Source organism: Heteronotia binoei, chromosome 8, assembly GCF_032191835.1.
Source record: "Heteronotia binoei isolate CCM8104 ecotype False Entrance Well chromosome 8, APGP_CSIRO_Hbin_v1, whole genome shotgun sequence".
Classification (NCBI taxonomy): domain Eukaryota; kingdom Metazoa; phylum Chordata; class Lepidosauria; order Squamata; family Gekkonidae; genus Heteronotia; species Heteronotia binoei.
Window position 1 is genome coordinate 106,130,780 of NC_083230.1, and position 18,978 is coordinate 106,149,757.

General features: G+C 44.3%; 2 protein-coding genes across 4 annotated transcripts in view; both read left to right on the plus strand.

Annotated features, from left to right (window-relative positions):
• Nucleotides 1-18,978, plus strand: part of CALD1 (caldesmon 1) — a 710,639-nt gene that overhangs the window by 417,888 nt on the left and 273,773 nt on the right. The window lies entirely within an intron of this gene.
• The window catches only part of LOC132576561 (solute carrier organic anion transporter family member 1A2-like), an 83,818-nt gene that overhangs the window by 31,457 nt on the left and 33,383 nt on the right, over nt 1-18,978 (plus strand). For both annotated transcript variants that reach the window (XM_060245817.1, XM_060245818.1), the window contains exon 6: nt 14,262-14,408. In XM_060245817.1, coding sequence (XP_060101800.1) covers nt 14,262-14,408 — 147 coding nt within the window. The remainder of the gene's footprint in view (nt 1-14,261; nt 14,409-18,978) is intronic.

An 18,978-nucleotide genomic window follows, 5' to 3' on the forward strand; every position in this document is an offset into this window, starting at 1 on the left:
TTCACAAAAGTTCTAACTAACTTTTAAAGGCTGGTGGGTATCTGATATTGACTTATAAATCATAGCAGGATTTCTGGCTGTAAGAAGAACACTTCTACAAGTTTCCAAAGTGGATTTCTAGCTATTTTTGTTGGATGATATGGATAAAACCTTTTAAACTTGTTTTTATTTTTTCTGTGCCTTTTTAAAAAATTTCTGGTTAGAAGATTTTTTATAAGGTTTTAATATTTTTTGGTTTGGGATTCCTTCTTTTTTGTGTGTAGCCTTCATTTTTTATTCTTTTTTATATCACCAAATAGGGGATTTTCCCCTATTTTCTATTTTTTACCTTTTTTTGGGGGGGGGGGGAGTGCCTGATTTTCATTTTTTTTTTGTTTGGATCATTGGTTTAACTTTTAATTGTGGATCTCATTCTTGGATTACAAATAGGGCATTCAGCCCTGGATTACAAATTTACACCTTGGAGTTTTTGGAATTTGAAGTTATTTGAAAGACGTTGTGGTGATTGGATTTCAACTGAAGCAGCATTGCTAGAGGACATGTAAGAGTGAATTATTGTTGTTGCAGTGATCTGAATTATTTTGCTTATTGACTACTTAGTGTGGTTGGCTAAAAAGCTTTTGTTTATTATTACTTTTATCAGTGTTTTGGCTTTCACAAATTGTTGATAGAAGGTAGAAGGTTGTTTTCTTTTACAATAAGGACATTGCTTGGTGAAGATTAGCTTATCTCTTATAAACAGGAACATAGAGTTTCAAAACAAACGTTGAAGAGGCATTACTGAATTTTGTGGCTGTGAGTGTGCTTACGCTAATAAGAATGGGAAATAAAGCTGGGATTGGCTTCAAAGAAACAGTAAAAAAGGAAAAAGAAAAAAGGGAAGGAAAGTCATCATTTTCTTCCCCTGGAAAAAGAACAGAATATACATGACTCTAGACTCTTGCAACTAGAAGTAGACAGAGCTGCTTACATGCTGAGGTTTCAAAATATACCAGAAGAGAAATCTGAAAATTTACAGAAAATTTTAAGTGAAGCTTTGGCTGAAATTTTACAGGTGACTCCGCAGAGGATGGAAGAAGAGTTTGATCAAGTTAGATGGGTGCCATCGAGTTATACAAGACAAAGCAAATTACCTAGTGAAGTCCATTTGAGACTCACAAGAAAGAGGACTAAAGATGACATTTTGAAGCAAGTAAGAGACAGACCTATGATGATAGCTGGAAACATGGTGAAAGTTTTAAGAGAGGTATCTTGGCCTGTGAGACAAAAGAGAAGAGAATATGAAGCGTTAGCAGATTTTTTTAAGAGGAAGAGAAATATCCTACATGTGGCTAATGCCAGAAGGCCTTCTTTTTACTTACCAGGAGAACAGATGCAGGATTAACTCCATTTTCAAAGCTCAGAACTTTCTGGATAGAGTGAGGGAAAAAGAAGGCAAAGAAAAGAAGGACAAGGAGGAGGAGGAAGAAAGCTCTGGTGAAGAGAATCCAAATGAACCACAGAGATATCGCGCAATCGGGAGAGTGCGACCCTTCCAGCCCTTTCTTTATATCCCGCCCTCCCGCTCAGAAGAAACAAGATGGCGACAGCCAAGGAGCCCAGCGTTAGTGCTCCTTGAATTACCAACTTTCATCGTTGTATAACCTATGCTACACATTTATAGCTCTAGGCAGAATAGCCTGCAATTGAGGAGGAGAAGGTGAAGGGTGGTTGCGAATGTTTCACCCTACCTTTCCCCCGAAAACATCGTGTGTGGTGCCGGTGGTCCCGGGTTGGGCTAGACCGGAGCCGGAGTGGGGCCGGAGCAGAGAACGGCGGCAGACGGCGTGGCGGCGTGGTTTATTGAGCCCGAGCTGTGTACGAGCCGCTGGAGCCGCAGAAGTGCGAGCTGAGCCGGACCGAGTCGGGCCAAGTTGGAGTGCAACTAGGCGGAGAGCGGCAGCGGGCGGTGAGGCCGGCAACGCCGGAGTCGCTGGAAGTGCGGGCCGGCCGCGGGCCGTGCGCTGGGTGTGGTCTGCGCGGCTGAATTGGGGGGGCGAGACGAAGTACCACGGCGGCAGAGACCGCTTTGGGACGACTGCCTCAGACTTCCATCTATTCCCCCCCCCCTTCGTGCCCTCCGTGCGTTTCAAACGCTTCAAGTCTACTGCCTCGGACTTTCCATATATCTCCCCCCTCCGTGTGTGAGCGAGGAGTTGGGGCGAGCGGCGCAAAATACGGGAAGAACGCTTGAAGGGACTGCTCTGACAGGCTGGTAAGACGCCTGAGATCTTTAGGGTCCCTGAGGGCGGTGGAGACGACTGCTGGGCGGCGAAAGGGCGCGGAGAGGCTTACACCCCCCCCCCCCCGTCCCCGAGGCTGCGCAGCAGGCTGTCAAGACCGGCCAGACGGCCCGACAACCCTGTAAGAGGACTACACTGTGTAAGACCATCCCTAACCGCTCCCAATTACCAGCTATCACCTAAAGAAAGAACGGGCTCCACATGGACATCGGCATGCCCAGCGATAAAGACAAAACAAGAACAGGAGAAAGAATAAGAACATTGCACTTTATAGGCACTACCACTTTAAAACTATTGCACTTTATTCATCCTATTTATGTCCCTTGTCTTAACCCTCACCTCAACGAATCTAAATTGCCAATTCAATAATATGGACTGTGATTTAAAATGTTAGTTATTTAAATTGGATGTTGATTATTAATTAATTAGCTAAACTGAGAAATTTTATTTGTGGCAAATTAATTTGGGAAGTGTATCTATTTATTGGTGGGGTTTTATAATTAAGGAGCCTTTAGAATTAGACTTAATTAATTTTTAGCTAATTATTTATTGGGAAGATTGGGTGGGGCTTTTAACTAAATAACTATTAGGGTGATTGGCAGATTGGTTCATAAATAGATCGGTTGAGAGGAGGAGGGTTGCAGGAGGGGGCAGTTCAGCCTCAATTATTTCATCAGTGGAGCGGACACAACTAGGAGATGACTGGCCTGGGGATCCCAGTACTCCTGGGGAGGGGAAGGTATGACGGTGGGACTAGGCGGAATTATAAGGGAAGGGGGTTGAGACACAACAGGGCTCGACCCCCTTCCAGCCTACGTCCCATCCCGACGGTGGCAAGTAGTAGGGCCAGAGTAAATTACCCGCCTCCGTCACTGGTGTTATGTAATGCCAGGTCCATCAATAATAAGATCTCTACCCTTCGGGAGTTCCTGTTCGAACAGGATATGGACCTGGCATGCGTGACCGAGACCTGGGTGCACGAAGGGGAGACTGTAGCTCTCTCCCAGTTGGTTCCCCCAGGATTCTCGGTCGTTCACCAGTCCCGGACTAGCGGGCGGGGGGGAGGGGTGGCTATACTCATACGAGAGGCTTACTCCTTTCGGGCCCTCCCGCCTCCGGAGATCGGGGGCATTGAATGTGCCGGTTTGGCGTGGGACGTTGGGGAGGGGTTGGCGGTTTGGCTGGTGTACCGACCGCCTAACGCACCAGCCGGCGCCTTACCATCCCTGATGGAGGCCGTAGCAGGCTGGGCATTGGAGTACCCAAGGCTTTTGATCCTGGGTGACTTCAATGTCCATGCCGATGACATGTCCTCTAGTCAGGCGATGGACCTAGTGTCATCCATGGCGACGCTAGGACTCTCCCAGTTTGTTACAACGCCTACCCACCAGGCGGGGCACATGCTAGACCTGATCTTCGCGGCGGGAATTTTAGTGGACGATATTACTGCTCAGACAGTGCCATGGTCGGACCACTATGCCCTTAAGGCTCGTATGAATATCCCACCCCAAGCCCGTTTAGGCGGCGAGCCTATTTTAGCTCGCCCGCGGAGCCAGATGGACCCCGAACGGTTCCAGATGGCTCTACGGGATCCCTGGCCCTCTGGCAACTCTCTCGATGACCTGGTGGAGTCCTGGAATGATAGGCTCTCCAGGGCCATCGATGAGATTGCACCTAGACGTCCTCTGCGCCCTCGCCTAAAGCTAGCACCCTGGTATAACCAGGAGTTGCGGCAACTAAAGCGAGGACTCAGATGACTAGAGAGGCAATGGCGGTGTACTCGAGACGAAGCGACTAGAACATCTTATAGAGAGTGTATGAAGTCCTATGAGATGGCAGTCAAAGCCGCAAAGAAAACATACTTTGCGGCTAAGATTGCATCTGCAACTTCGCGCCCGGCACAATTGTTCAACATAATTCGGACTCTTATAACGCTGCCACAGGGCAGCCCAAACGTTAGTCAATTGGAAATAGGCTGTGAGGCTTTTGCGAAATTTTTTGCAGATAAAGTCGCGTCGCTCCGCCGCGACACCCCCGCCATATTGGAGACAGTATCCGAACCCGAGGCTCCTTGCCTGTCTTCAGATTGTATTCTGGATGGTTTCGGCGCTCTCAGCTTGGAGGAAGTTGACAGGATCCTCTTGTCTGCACGCCCTACAACTTGCAATTCGGACCCTTGCCCCTCCTGGCTTATTAAATCTTGCCAGAGGGAGCTTAGGTATCCTATACGGGATATCATAAATAGATCCCTGATGGAAGGGCAATTTCCAACGCCTCTTAAGGAGGCAGTGGTCCGTCCCCTCTTAAAAAAACCAACACTGGATCCGGCCGAATTGGCACACTATCGGCCGGTCTCGAATTTACCCTTTTTGGGTAAACTCATTGAGAGGGCAGTGGCGTTGCAACTACAGAGTTTCCTGGAGGATGCTTCCGTCCTTGACTCCCATCAGTCGGGCTTCCGCCCAGGTCATGGGACGGAGACAGTGCTGGTTGCCCTGGTGGATGATCTCCAGCGGCATCTGGACCGAGGCGGCTCGGCGGTACTGATGCTGTTAGACCTGTCGGCAGCGTTCGACACGGTCGACCATCGGTTGCTGACTTGCCGTCTTGCCGACGTGGGGATTCAGGGGTTGGCTTTACAATGGCTTACCTCTTTCCTCAAAGGTCGGGGACAAAGAGTGGCGATTGGGGGTGAATTGTCCCAAAGATACCCGCTGGATTGCGGGGTCCCTCAGGGAGCAGTTCTATCCCCGATGTTGTTTAACATCTATATGCGCCCTCTTACCCAGATTGCCCGGAGATATGGGCTGGGTTGCCACCAGTACGCTGATGACACCCAGCTCTATCTACTTATGGACGGCCGGCCTGCCTGTGTCCCAGAAAACCTGGACCTGGCATTGCAGGCCGTGTCTAGATGGCTCAGGCTGAGCGGGCTGAAGCTAAATCCGACGAAGACAGAGGTCCTTTGCCTGGGTCGCCGTGGTCCAGGGAGGGAGATTCCCTTACCGGCCCTCGATGGTGTGCCTCTGTCAGCGGCACACAGGGTTAGGAGCCTGGGGGTGCTACTGGAGCCTACCCTAACTATGGAGGCCCAGATAGCAGCCACTGCCAAGTCCGCATTTTTTCATCTTAGGGGGGCAAGGCAGTTGGCCCCTTTCCTGGAGGGCGACGACCTGGCAACAGTGATCCATGCAACGGTCACCTCGAGGCTGGATTACTGCAATGCCCTCTACATGGGGCTGCCCTTGTGCCGAACCCGGAAGTTGCAGCTAGTGCAGAATGCCGCTGCCCGGCTGTTGTTAGGGCTCCCTAGACGGGAGCACATCCAGCCGGGGCTTCGAGGACTGCACTGGCTGCCGATAACATACCGAGTTCGGTACAAGGTGCTGGTTATGACCTTTAAAGCCCTTTATGGTCTGGGACCTGCCTACCTTAGGGACCGTCTCTCCCCACATGTCCCCCAGAGAGTGCTGAGGTCGGGGTCTCAGAACCTCCTTATAATCCCTGGGCCAAAGGAGGCCCGTCTGAAAGCGACCAGGGACAGGGCCTTCTCGATTGCAGCTCCCTGTTGGTGGAATCAGCTCCCGGAGGAGGTGAGGGCCCTGCGGAACCTTGAACAGTTCCGCAGGGCCTGTAAAACAACCCTCTTCCGGTTGGCATATAATTAACTGTGAGCAGAATGCCTGATTATTAAATCTTAAACATCAGATTACCGAATATTGGAAATTTGAAGGACTGATTTAAGTAATAGTAGCATAGTGTATATCGATGTGAGTTTTATGTATTTTTAGGCTTTTATGTATTTTATTGTATAATTTTAATTGTATTTAAATCGACCTTTGTTAGCTTTTATTGTTGTAAGCCGCCCTGAGCCCACCTCGGTGGGGTAGGGCGGGATATAAATCGAATAAAGTAAAGTAAAGTAAAGTAAAGATATCACACAAGACAGCATTCCAAAAAAGATAAGAAAGATAATGATAAACAAAACCCATAATGGCTTCAATAGTTTCAATTAATGTTAATGGACTCAACTCTCCAGCCAAAAGGAGGAAGACTTGTAGATATTTGACAGAAATGGAAATGGATACAAGATGCTTACAAGAAACACATATTTTAACTAAAGATGGACATCTTTTGAAAAATAAAAAACCTGGTAACTTATTTACAGCAACAGACATGAACAAGAAGAAAAGGGGAGTTGCAACATACATTAAAGATAAATTTAACCCACAATTGCAATATGCTTCTGAAGATGAAAGAATTCTATTAGTGGAAATTACAGTGGAGAATAAAAAAATTCTACTGGTAAATATCTATGCCCCAAATGACTACCAAGAGAAATTTTTTCGAGATTTGCGTCTTAAATTATGAAATTTAGACTATGTAGAAAATTGCCTAATAGGAGATTTCAATGCAGTTTCTGATAGACAACTGGACAAAAAATGCACAAACAGATGAAAAGTAAAGGCCTTCAGTTTCCAACAAGTTTTTGGAAATTAGCAAAAGAAATGGATCTAGTTGACGTATGGAGAACAAGTTATCCTAACTCCAAAGACTTTATTTACTATTCCTCTAGCCAACAAACTTGGTCAAGAATTGATATGTGCTGGCTCTCTGCAAGTATGATTAAAGATTTAGTTGACACAGAAATTCAACCAAGAGTTATTTCTGACCATAGCCCTGTAATGGTTAAGCTCAAAGGTCCACGGATGAGAAGACCATGGAGGTTAAATACTTCAATTTTGAAAGATAAAGACTTTCTCAAAGAATCTAAGGTAGAAATGGAATCTTTTTTCAAACAGAACATAACACAAGAGGTAAAGATGCAAGTGGTTTGGGACACTGCTAAAGCTTACTATAGGGGCCTTGCAATTAGATATAGTATTAAGAAAAAGAAAGAAAAACTGTAAATTTCCAAAACCTAATGTCACAAGTTGAAGTACTGAAAAGAATCTTAAAAAACAGCCAACAAAACATGAGTTTAAAAAAAAAGTTAAAGAAATGCAACACAAATTGAATTTGATTCTTATGGAGGAGATGGAGATTTAGTTGAGGTACGCTAGACAAAATTTTTTTGAACATGCTAATAAGCCTGGAAGGTGGTTGGCTTATAGGATGATAAAAGAAAAGGCCAAAAGAATAATTTCGACATTGAAAGATGAGAACAACAAAGAGAAAAATCAAAAGCAAGAAATACGTCAAATTGTGGAACAGTTTTCTAAAAAATTATATGAAGACAAGCAAGTTCATAAAATAAACTTAGAAGAATATGTCAATCAAAATAATCTCAATAAATTTACAGAAGAACAACAAAAAACTTTAAATGAGTCAATAACAATAAGGGAACTTGGAGATGTAATGACATCTCAAAAGAATGGTAAAACTCCAGGTCCAGATGGACTACCTGCAGAATTTTACAAAGTTTACGAAGAGTCTTTACTCTTACAATTTAAGTTTCTTAGCACTTAAGTGTCTTATTGAAAAAATTCAAGAAGAAGCCCAAATACCAGTTTCATGGCAAGAAGCTACAATATCTTTGATACCAAAAGAAAATAATGATTTGAAAGATATTAAAAAATACCGCCCAATTTCTCTTTTAAATGTGGATTATAAAATTTTGCTGCAATATTGGCACAACGTTTGAAGAAAGTTCTACAGTCTATAATACATTATCATCAAGCAGGATTCCTTCCTAGATGATATTTGAAAGATAATGTCAGAACAGTGTGTAATATTTTGGAATATTATGAAACTCATCCAGAGAAACAACTGGCTGAGAAGGCCTTAGACAATGTTCGTTGGCACTTCATGCTACAGCAACTGAAAGGCATGGAATGTGGTGAAAACTTTTTGAGAGCAGTAGAAGCAATTTATTCTTCACAAACTGCAAGGATGACAGTGAACGGCGAACTAACAGATCTAATCAACATTCAAAAAGGTACAAGACAAGGCTGTCCATTGTTACCCTTACTTTTTATCTTATCATTAGAAGTACTGAATAATCAAATAAGGCAAGATTCAAATATAAAGGGAGCTGTGATAAAAGATGAACAATAGAAACACAGAGCCTTTGCAGATGATCTAGTTTTTATGTGCAAAGTAATGCACATTGGGGCCAAGAATCCCAGCTACAAATACAAGTTGATGGGTTGTGAACTGGCAGAGACTGACCAAGAGAGAGATCTTGGGGTCGTGGTAGATAACTCACTGAAAATGTCAAGACAGTGTGCATTTGCAATAAAAAAGGCCAACTCCATGCTGGGAATTATTAGGAAGGGAATTGAAAACAAATCAGCCAGTATCATAATGCCCCTGTATAAATCGATGGTGCAGTCTCATTTGGAGTACTGTGTGCAGTTCTGGTCGCCGCACCTCAAAAAGGATATTATAGCATTGGAGAAAGTCCAGAGAAGGGCAACTAGAATGATTAAAGGGCTGGAGCACTTTCCCTATGAAGAAAGGTTGAAACGCTTGGGACTCTTTAGCTTGGAGAAACGTCGACTGCGGGGTGACATGATAGAGGTTTACAAGATAATGTATGGGATGGAGAAAGTAGAGAAAGAAGTACTTTTCAGAACTTGTGGGCATTCGATGAAATTGCTGAGCAGACAGGTTAAAACGGATAAAAGGAAGTACTTCTTCACCCAAAGGGTGATTAACATGTAGAATTCACTGCCACAGGAGGTGGTGGCGGCCACAAGCATAGCCACCTTCAAGAGGGGTTTAGATAAAAATATGGAGCAAAGGTCCATCAGTGGCTATTAGCCACAGGGTATGTGTGTATATAAAATTTTTTTGCCACTGTGTGACACAGAGTGTTGGACTTGATGGGCCGTTGGCCTGATCCAACATGGCTTCTCTTATGTTCTTATGTTCTTATACTGGAACAACCAATGGACTCAGTAGACTGTCTTATAAATTAGATTAAACAATTTGGTTACTGGGCAGGATTTAAGATTAATTACCATAAAATAAAATTTTTGACAAAGAATATGACGATGGAACAAGCTCAATCCTTTCAGCAAAAATCAGGGGTTTTGCATGATAAACAAATCAAATATTTAGGTGTTGTTATTTCAAATAAATGTAGCAACTTAAAAACAGATAATTATGACAAACTACATAAAGAAATGTAAAAGGATTTGGAAAAATGGCACGATTTGAATCTATCTTTAATTGGAAGATTAGCCTTAATAAAGATTACTTTTCAAGGTTACTTTTTTTGTTTCAAACTATTCCAATATTTTTAAATAGTGGATTTTTTCAAGAACTGAACAACATGGTCGCCAAATATGTTTGGCAAGGTAAAAAACCTAGAATTAAATTAAAGACACTGCAAGATTCTAAATTAAGAGCAGGTATGGGCCTCCCAGACTGGCAATTGTATTATAAAGCCTCTGCACTTCTATGGGTAAGAGACTGGATACTACTGAATGACAAGAGACAATTGTTGTTAGAAGGACATGACCTTACTATGGGGTGGCATGCATATTTATGGTATCAAAGACTCGAAGGCCACTCCTATTTTAAGAACCATTGGTTTAGAAAATCCTTGTGTCATACATGGTCATGGCTAAAGACCAGAATTTATCAAAAAATTCCAAGATGGGTCTCCCCTGTTGAAGCATTTACACATCCGAATCTCCTAAAATCAAATCAGAATTATAGGTATGATGACTTGTTGGGAAAAGATAATCAATTGAAAACCAGAGGAGAGCTGGAAAATATGGATATCAAAATGAACTGGTGGCTGAGAATGCAACTTGAATCCAGATATGCCAAAGACAAGGTGATAGGTTTCAATACAGAACAATATCTCTTTGATAAAATTCTTTTAGGTCCACAGGAAACGTTAATCTCTAAATTATATGCATATCTACTTCAAATGAAGACACAAAACGACGTGGTAAAAGATTGCATGGTCCAATGGTCAAAACATTTTGGTTGTAATATTACATTAGAGGAATGGGAGAGGCTGTGGAAGCTTAATGCCAAATTAACTACGTCAGCAACTTTTAAAGAAAATTTGTATAAGATGTTTTACGGATGGTACTTGACCCCACAGAAATTGTGTAAGATTTATACTATGTCTAACAAATTTTGGAAACGTACTAAGCAGGTGGGTTCTTTTCACCATGGCCGATTTCGCACTAGAGCTTTAATCCTGATTTAACTTTGTCCCCAAACTGACTTTCTACACTAAAACCATAGAATCATAGAGTCATAAAGTTGGTTTCTCTGACTCTATGATTCTAGTGTAGAAAGTCAGTTTGGGGATAGAGTTAAACCAGGATTAAAGCTCTAGTGCGAAATCGGCCCATATGTGGTGGACATGTGAGACAGTGAAGGGTTATTGGAAAATGGTGCATGAAATATTACAGAAGATTACGAAGGCGCAGATTCATTTCAAACCAGAACTATTTTTATTGAATATATTTCCTGAGGATTATTTCAAAGAAATGAGACATTTGCTGGCACACTTTAACACTGCAGCTAGAATTCTTTTGGCGCAGAGATAGAAATCTCAGCATATTCCCACGAAAGTGGACTTGGTGGGAAAAATTCTGGAAACAGCAGAGCTGGACTTTCTATCCCAGCTGTTGGCTGGGAGATCTAAAGAAGAAGCAAGAAAATACTGGATGAAATTTTATGCATGGTTATGTATTCAAGACACTTAAGATTCTCTGGTTTGAACTTATTTCTCCCTTCTTTCTTTCCTGTATTTTATATTATAAAATTGCCTTTACTGGAATTGTCAAATCAATTGATAACTCTAACAAAGGATTTAAACTATAAAATTTTAAAATGTGGATGAGCTTTAGTTTAGACATAATAATATGGAACAATTTATGTAAAGAAAGCATTGTAGAAGTAAGCTTGTATTTTTTGAAAGTATGTTTGTGCAGAATAAGGTCCAAATGTATTGTGCTTTCTATCTCCCTTATCCCTTACCCTTACTCTTTTTGAAAATAATAAAACTTTTTGAAAATGTATCTGTGGCTCGGGGGCTGCATGTTGCTCTTTCACATGTATTGGGTGATTACAGACTGCCGGCTCGGGGTGACATGCAGCTGCCTCAAAGAGAGCTGGCGGGAAATGGGGCGAATTGAAAGGTGTCTGTTGTGGGAGGAGAAGATATAGGAGACTGTAAGCCACTCTGAGTCTCTGATTCAGGGCAGGGTATAAATTTGCAGTCTGCAATCTTCTCTGAGAAGGAATTTGTATCTTTAAATCACTTCTCCAAGCCAAACCAGCAGACAGACTGGATAATGCATTTAAAGTTAAAGCTGCTTTCTTTCCACCTCTCCCTCCCCATCTATTTGCCTCCTTCCTTCCTTCCTTCCTTCCTTCCTTCCTTCCTTCCTTCCTTCCTTCCTTCCTTCCTTCCTTCCTTCCTTCCTTCCTTCCTTCCTTCCTTCCTTCCTTCCTTCCTTCCTTCCTTCCTTCATCTGATGTTCATGTCTTGCGGCATTTATTCTATGTGACTCAAATGTTGAGCAAGTTTGGCCACCCTTGTACTATACCAGTCCACATCTTTCTGGTTACACTTCTGATAACATAAAGAAGACGAAAGTACTGACTACTGGGGAATTACACAACTTTAAGGCTGACATCGAGGAAACTGAAACTGGTTAAGGTTTTCTATGCCTTCGCTCCAACATCAACCAAAAGGAAGACTGCACCCAAGAAATTAGGAGATTGAGATTAGGAAGGGCAACCGTGAAGGAACTTGAAAAGATTAAATGTAGAGAATGGGATGTGTTGCTGGTGACTAAGATCAAGAAGATAATTCATGCCACAGTATTCTCCATTACTATGCATGTGTGTGAATGTTGGACAGTGAAGAAGAAGAAAAAGACTGCAGATTTATACCCCGTCCTTCTCTCTAAATCAGAATTTCAGAGCGGCTTACAATCTCCTATAGTTTCTTCCCCCAGAACAGACACCCTGTGGGGTGGGTGGGGCTGAGAGAGTTCTCACAGCAGCTGCCCTTTCAAGGACAACTCCTGCGAGTGCTATGGCTGACCTAAGACTATTCCAGCAGGTGTATGTGGAGGAGAGGGGAATCAAACCCGGTTCTCCCAGAGAAGAGTCCTCGCACTTAACCACTATACCAAACTGGCTCTCAGGAATGACAGGCAGTTGACTCATTTGAAAGGTGGTGTTGGAGGAGAGTATTATGGACATCATGAGCCTACAAAAAGACAAATCAGTGTGTTTTAGGTCAAATTAATCCTGAATTCTCCCTAGAAGCTAAAATTACTTAACTGAGGCTATCGTATTTGATGGCACTTAACACACTTACACAATTCTTAGTCCCACAGAAGCAAGGAATGCAAAATAAAATGCCACAAAATCACCATAGGATCATCTAGAGTTCCCAGGTCCCTCATCCAACTGGACAAGGGATGGGGGTGCACTTACCAGGAGGGAAGGGAGAAGAAGCAGAAACAAATGTGACATGACTACATCCAGGGCTTTTTTTGTAGCAGGAACTCCTTTGCATATTAGGCCACACAACTCTGATGTAGCCAATCCTCCAAGAGCTTACAGTACAGGGCCTACTGTAAGCTCCAGGAAGATTGGCTACATCAGGGAGGTGTGGCCTAATATGCAAAGGAGTTCCCTGCTATAAAAAAAGCCCTGTCTGCATCACTTTTGAGTGTTGTAGGCATGTCGAGGACATTGGGGGCGATGCTCTGGTTTGTGGGCAAAGCTCTATGATAGGATTATTGTCAAACCACAGAGAGCCAGTTTGGTGTAGTGCTTAAGTCTGAGGACTCTTATGTGGGAGAACCAGGTTTGATTCCCCACTCCTCCACTTGCAGCTGCTGGAATGGTCTTGAGTTAATAATAATAATAATAATAATAAATTTTTTATTTATATCCCGCCCTCCCTGCCTAGGCAGGCTCAGGGCGGCTAACAACAGTTCAATAAAATTATACAATATAGAAGTTAGCCATAGCTCTCGTAGAAGTTGTCCTTGAAAGGAAAGCTGCTGTGAGAGCCCTTTCAACCCCACCCACGTCTGTTGTGAGGGAAGAAGATATAGGAGATTGTAAGCCGCTCTGAGACTCTGATTCAGAGAGAAGAGCGGAGTATAAATCTGCGGTCTTCTTTTGCCCCAAAGCCAGAGCATTGCCCCTCCAAGGTTCACCAACTTGCCTATACCACTTCCGGTGACATAGATGTCAAGCATGCTATTTCACCTTACTGAGCCAGTCAATTATTAAAGTGAGTTTACTGTCATTACCCTGCAAACCATCCCCCTTTCCCCTTAGTTGCATTTCAAAGAGTATAGTATTCACACCTCCTCTTTCTCCCAGCATTTTGGCGCCTTGCTATGCTTTCACACCGTAGAGTAGACATAGAGGGCTTGCAAGTAACTTTGATGATAAAATGAAGGAGTACCTCCCCCATGTCCTTCCCATTCATTTCAGTTATCAAGGAATGTATGTGACCGGGGAAGAGCTAACCGCATATAACCATTTTTTGCATATTTGTAGCAATTCACACGCACCCGCTATGAGCTATTGTTATCTCGATTCCTGTCTTTGATGTATGCTTTAAAACACTATGATTTCTGTGTCCATGTATCACTCTCAAGGTTTGCCCCTTGAGTAAGCTTTGGATCTTCAAATGAACGGAGCATTTTGTATCTAACTTGAATAATTTAATTGAAATACCATTGCTTGACATTAGGCATGTCATATTGAGTTTTGGTTTCTTGTCTGTTGGGGGGTGTAGTTCTCCCTGGTTTCTGATAGCCCTGAACTGGGGGACAGACAGACTCCAGACTGGGGGATCTCCCACTCCCAACTGTACACTGACAATCCTAGGAGTATTGTTTTGATGGAATCCAGGAAGATACAATGTTGAATTCCAGAACATTTTATCACTTCTGAATGGACAGCATTGATTTTGTTACCTGTGCAAACTTTCATGAGGATGTCTTTCCTTGTTCCTTTTATTTGCAGAATGTAAAAAGCAGGCTGGATCGCTGATGTGGGTGTTTCTGTTGGTGGGAAACATCATCCGAGGTGTTGGCGAAACGCCCATCACCCCTTTAGGCATTTCGTATGTGGAAGATTTTGCAAAATCCGAAAATTCTCCTTTCTACATTGGTAAACCTGCAAATGCCCAGGCTTAGTATTATGTACTGACATGACAATTATGTTCTTATGAACCCTTGGTTACCTGGGATTCCTTTTGGAAAGAAAGGCAATACATAATTGTAACTAAAGAAACATATTTTGTTTATTCATACTCCAACTATGTTTAAGACAAGTAGGCCTGACCTTTTAAATCCTGGTCGATCTTTGAGCAAAAGGTCCGACCACCTTCTTGTTATTTGTTTTTCTAAATGGCAGCTAGGTGGGGGCATAATTTACCCTACAGACTATAAATTGCAGAAAGTCTCAGAACAACCAGCACATTCCACAGAACAATCAGCACAGTCAACAACCATCTTCCTTATCTTCACACCCCTTCCAACCCTCCCAGCAATTAACACAGAACAATGGTCACATTCAACAGCCAGTTTCCTTATCACTACCCTTCCAGGAAGCCCCACCAAACAATGGACATATCCACAAACCAATTGCCCTTTCATCACACCCTCTCCAGCCTAGAAATAGCAGCTCTCCAGCAGCCCTGGCCCCACTCAATGCACAGCAGCCAAGAAGGTCAGAGCGCCTGCTCCGGCTGCAACGCCACTGAGGATGTTCTCCGCAGCTGAGAACGAAACGTCTGGAAGGAAAACTTTCTCCAGTAGAACACGGCACTTGAGTCCGAAAGATTCTACAAACCCTAATGATGTTACCAGCCGTGAAAACCTGAAATCTTTGATAATTTAAATAAGTAGTATGGCAAGGGTTGCCAAACTCCAAGTAGCTCCTGGAGCTTTCCTGCTATTATAGTTGATCTCCAGGCAACCAAGATCACTCCCCCTGGAGAAAATGTAGGGTTTCCAAGTCCAATTCAAGAAATATCTGGGGACTTCGAGGGTGGAGCCAGGAGACATTGGGGGTGGAGCCAGGAGCAAGGTTCCTGTAGCAAGCATAACTGAACTCCAAAGGGAGTTCTGCCCATCTCATTTAAAGGGACCGCACACCTTTTAAATGCCTTCTCTTCATTGGAAATAATGGCAGATAGGGGCACCTTGTTTTGGGGCTCATAGAATTGGACCCCCCAAATCCAATCTTTTTGAATGTGGAGGGTGTTTTGAGGAGAGGCATTGGATAGTATCCTGAAAATTTGGTGCTTCTACCCCAAAAATGTGGTGCTTCTACCACATTCTACCGCTGGGACCTGGGGATTGCCAGGCCTATTCATTTACCACTTCCACTGGCCGCGTATTCTTGAATCAGGAACCCATGCTAAGGCTCACATCAACTTGCTTAGTATTTCTTAGTTTGCACGAATGGTGGTAATTTACAGTGTTTTGTTGTTTTCTTACCCAACTGGGGATTGGCAACCTGAAGAAAATAGCTGCTTTGCATGGTGAACTCTATGGCGTTATACCCTGCTGAGGTCCCTCCTCTCCTCTCCCCAAACCCTGCCCTCCCCAGGCTCCACTCCTCCAAATCTCCAGGTGTTTCCCAACCCAGAGCTGACAACCCTAAACATGCTCTTGAGTGGTGGGAAATACTCTTCACCCCCCACAGGCACACTTGCCATTTCTGGCTTAGGAAATTCCTGAAGAGTTGGCAGTGCTTCCTGGGGAAGGCAGAGTTTGGAAAGGAGGGGTTGCAAGGTTGGTGTTGGAAAATAGCTGGAGACTGGTTGTATCTGGGAGATGGCGGGGTTTGAGGAAGGGAGGGGCCTCAGCACGGTCCAATTCCACCGTGTCCACCCTTCAAAGCAGCCATTTTCTCCAAGGGAGTTGTAAAAGTAGATCTCCAGGGCCCACCTGGAGGCTGGCAACCTGGTAGGGTTTTGAGGTCCCTCCTGGCAACTGACAAGGAGCAAGGAGGGAATGTATCAGGAGCTGGAGGAAGACTTTTTAGGCCTTGTCGCCAGCAACATGGTGACATCACTTCCAGTGTGCTCGGGAAGTGATATCATCACATCGCTTGGGTCACTGCAATGCTCTGTTGTTTGGGCAAAACTTTTGCAGTAAAAAAATGGCTTCTACCATGACCACTAGGGCTGCCAAGCTCCCGGGTGGGGCGGCGGTTCGCCCGCCTTGGAGGTCCCCAACCTGCTGGCCGGCAGGGGGCTGGCACGGGGATCCCCACCTGACACTGCCGTTGTGATGACATCACTCTCAAGTGACATCATTGCAGGGGTAGCATCACACACTGGCCACTCTAGAAGCTTCCGGGAAAACTCTGTAGTTTTCCTAGATGCTCTAGCAATTTGGGAGGAAAACTCTATTGTACCAGAGGCCACGAGGAACTTGACAACCGTAATGAGCACTGATGGGAAACAGGGCTCAAGGGCAGGGGACCCAGTGTCCCAAGGGAAGGTTAGCAACCTGATTCCATCCCTAAAACTCCAGGAATTTCCCAACCTTGCCATATACTACCAGAAAATATTTACGTTCCACTTTAAAAACCACAGCACAACATTTTGAAAAGCTCCTTAAGGGGCACCGGTTCTGTGACCTCACTGTGGCCACTAGTCAAGCAAGTTTTGTGAAAGGATGTTTCATTGTAAAAAGAGGGCAGGGAGTTTCCGTGTAAACTCTCAGTGTGTTTGGACAGTGATAAATCTTGAAAACAGGGAAGGCATAAAACTACAGGGCCTGTTCCCATCAGAGCTCTAGTTTTGACCACTACCCATGCATTTTATTTGCTTCTTTAAAAATACATATCCTGCTTTTCCACTCAAGTTTGCCTAAAAGCTGCTTACAACATGGTATGACATTACCCAAAATTAAACTGCCTAAAACAAATCAAGCAATTTTAATACTACATGAAAGCTCTGAACTCACTTCTTAGTGTCCAGCTTTCATATTTGAGTTCCTGAACTCTCGGAAAGGTCTCTCTTTATTAACTGACTGAAGACAGCAACAGAGCTGTGGAGAGACACCGTAAGAACATAAAAGAAGGCAAGTTGGATCAGGCCAGTGGCCCATCCAGTCCAACACTCTGTGTCACACAGCAGCCAAAAAAACCCAGGTGCCTTCGGTGGGGCCAGGACTGTGGGTGTCCAAAGCACCATAACTAGGGTTGCTGGCTCTGGTTTGAGAAGTCCCTGGAGATTTGGGGGCAGAGGCTGGAGAAGGCAGAATTTGGAAAGGGGAGGGAACTCAGTAGGGGTAGAATTCCATAGAGTTCACCAGGGGCTTTTTTGTTGCAGGAACTCCTTTGCATATTAGGCCACACACCTCGATGTAGCCAATCCACCAAGAGTTTACAGGGCTCTTCTTGCAAGGCCTACTGTAAGTTCCAAGAGGATTGGCTGCATCAAGGGTGTGGCCTAATATGCAAAGGAGTTCTTACAACAAAAAAGCCCCTGGTGTTTTCCTAGGGTTTCCAGGTCCCAGCAGGAGGTCCCCCAGTTTTGGAGACTTTTCCCTAGGGTTGCCAAGTCCAATTAAAGAAATATGTGGGGACTTTGGGGGCGGAGCCAGGAGACTTTGGGGTGGAGCCAGGAGACATTGGGGGTTGTTGTGTCTTAGGCTCAAATGGGAGAACTGTTATTTTGGAGGGAAGCCGAACAAGCCAGAGCTTGAACTCCACACCAGGATTCCAGAGAAGGCCTAGCGTGCCCAATCAGGGGAAGGATTGAAACATAAGTAGCCAATCAACAGCATTTACACGGGTGGAGCCAGGAACAAGGGTGTGACAAGCATAATTGAACTCCAAGGGAGTTCTGGCCATCACATTTAAAAGGACAGCACACCTTTTTAAATGCCTTTCTTCCATAGGAAATAATTAAGGATAGGGGCACCATCTTTTGGGGCTCATAGAATTGGACCCCCTGGTCCAATCGTTTTGAAACTTGTAGGGTATTTTGGGGAGAGGCACTAGATGCTATACTAAAAATTTGGTGCCTCTACCACAAAAAATAGCCCCCCCAGAGCCCCCAATACCCATGGATCAATTCCCTATGGGAATCGTTCTCCAAAGGGAATAATAGAGTGCCCAGTAGACATTTCCCTCCCCGCCACGCTTTCTAACGGGGGGGAGGCCTCCAAACCAGGGAATCCCCTGCCCCCTCCCTCTCTCACACACACAAATACTTACTAGATCTTCTTCTTCTTCAGAACTTTCCTTGCTGTGAAAACGAAAGCAAAAGAAAGGGAGGGGCCATTCTCCATGGAAACTATTACTGACCCTTTCCAATGAAGCCCTTCCTGTTTCCTGTGCAGCCTTAAAGGCAACCAATTTAAAAACAGATCAGGAGCTCTACAACTATATGATGCCTACACGCATGTTCTCTCCCCACCCCCGCTTCTGGATTTTTGGAGAGCGGGGGCGGAGGCTGCAAAATTGGGGATCCCCGCCAGGGCAGGGGGGTTGGGAAGCCTACTTCTTCCTATCATGGACCAGCTGGCTGGTGGGAGAAACCTCTCCTGTAAACAGGGATATTGCTGCATAATGTCCCTGATGTGATGACATCAACCAGAAGTGACATCACATTGAGGATGTTGCATGGGGGTTGTCTGGTTATTGGGCAAACTCTATGGTTTAGCCCAGAGGTGGCCAATGGTAGCTCTCCAGATGTTTTTTGCCTACGACTCCC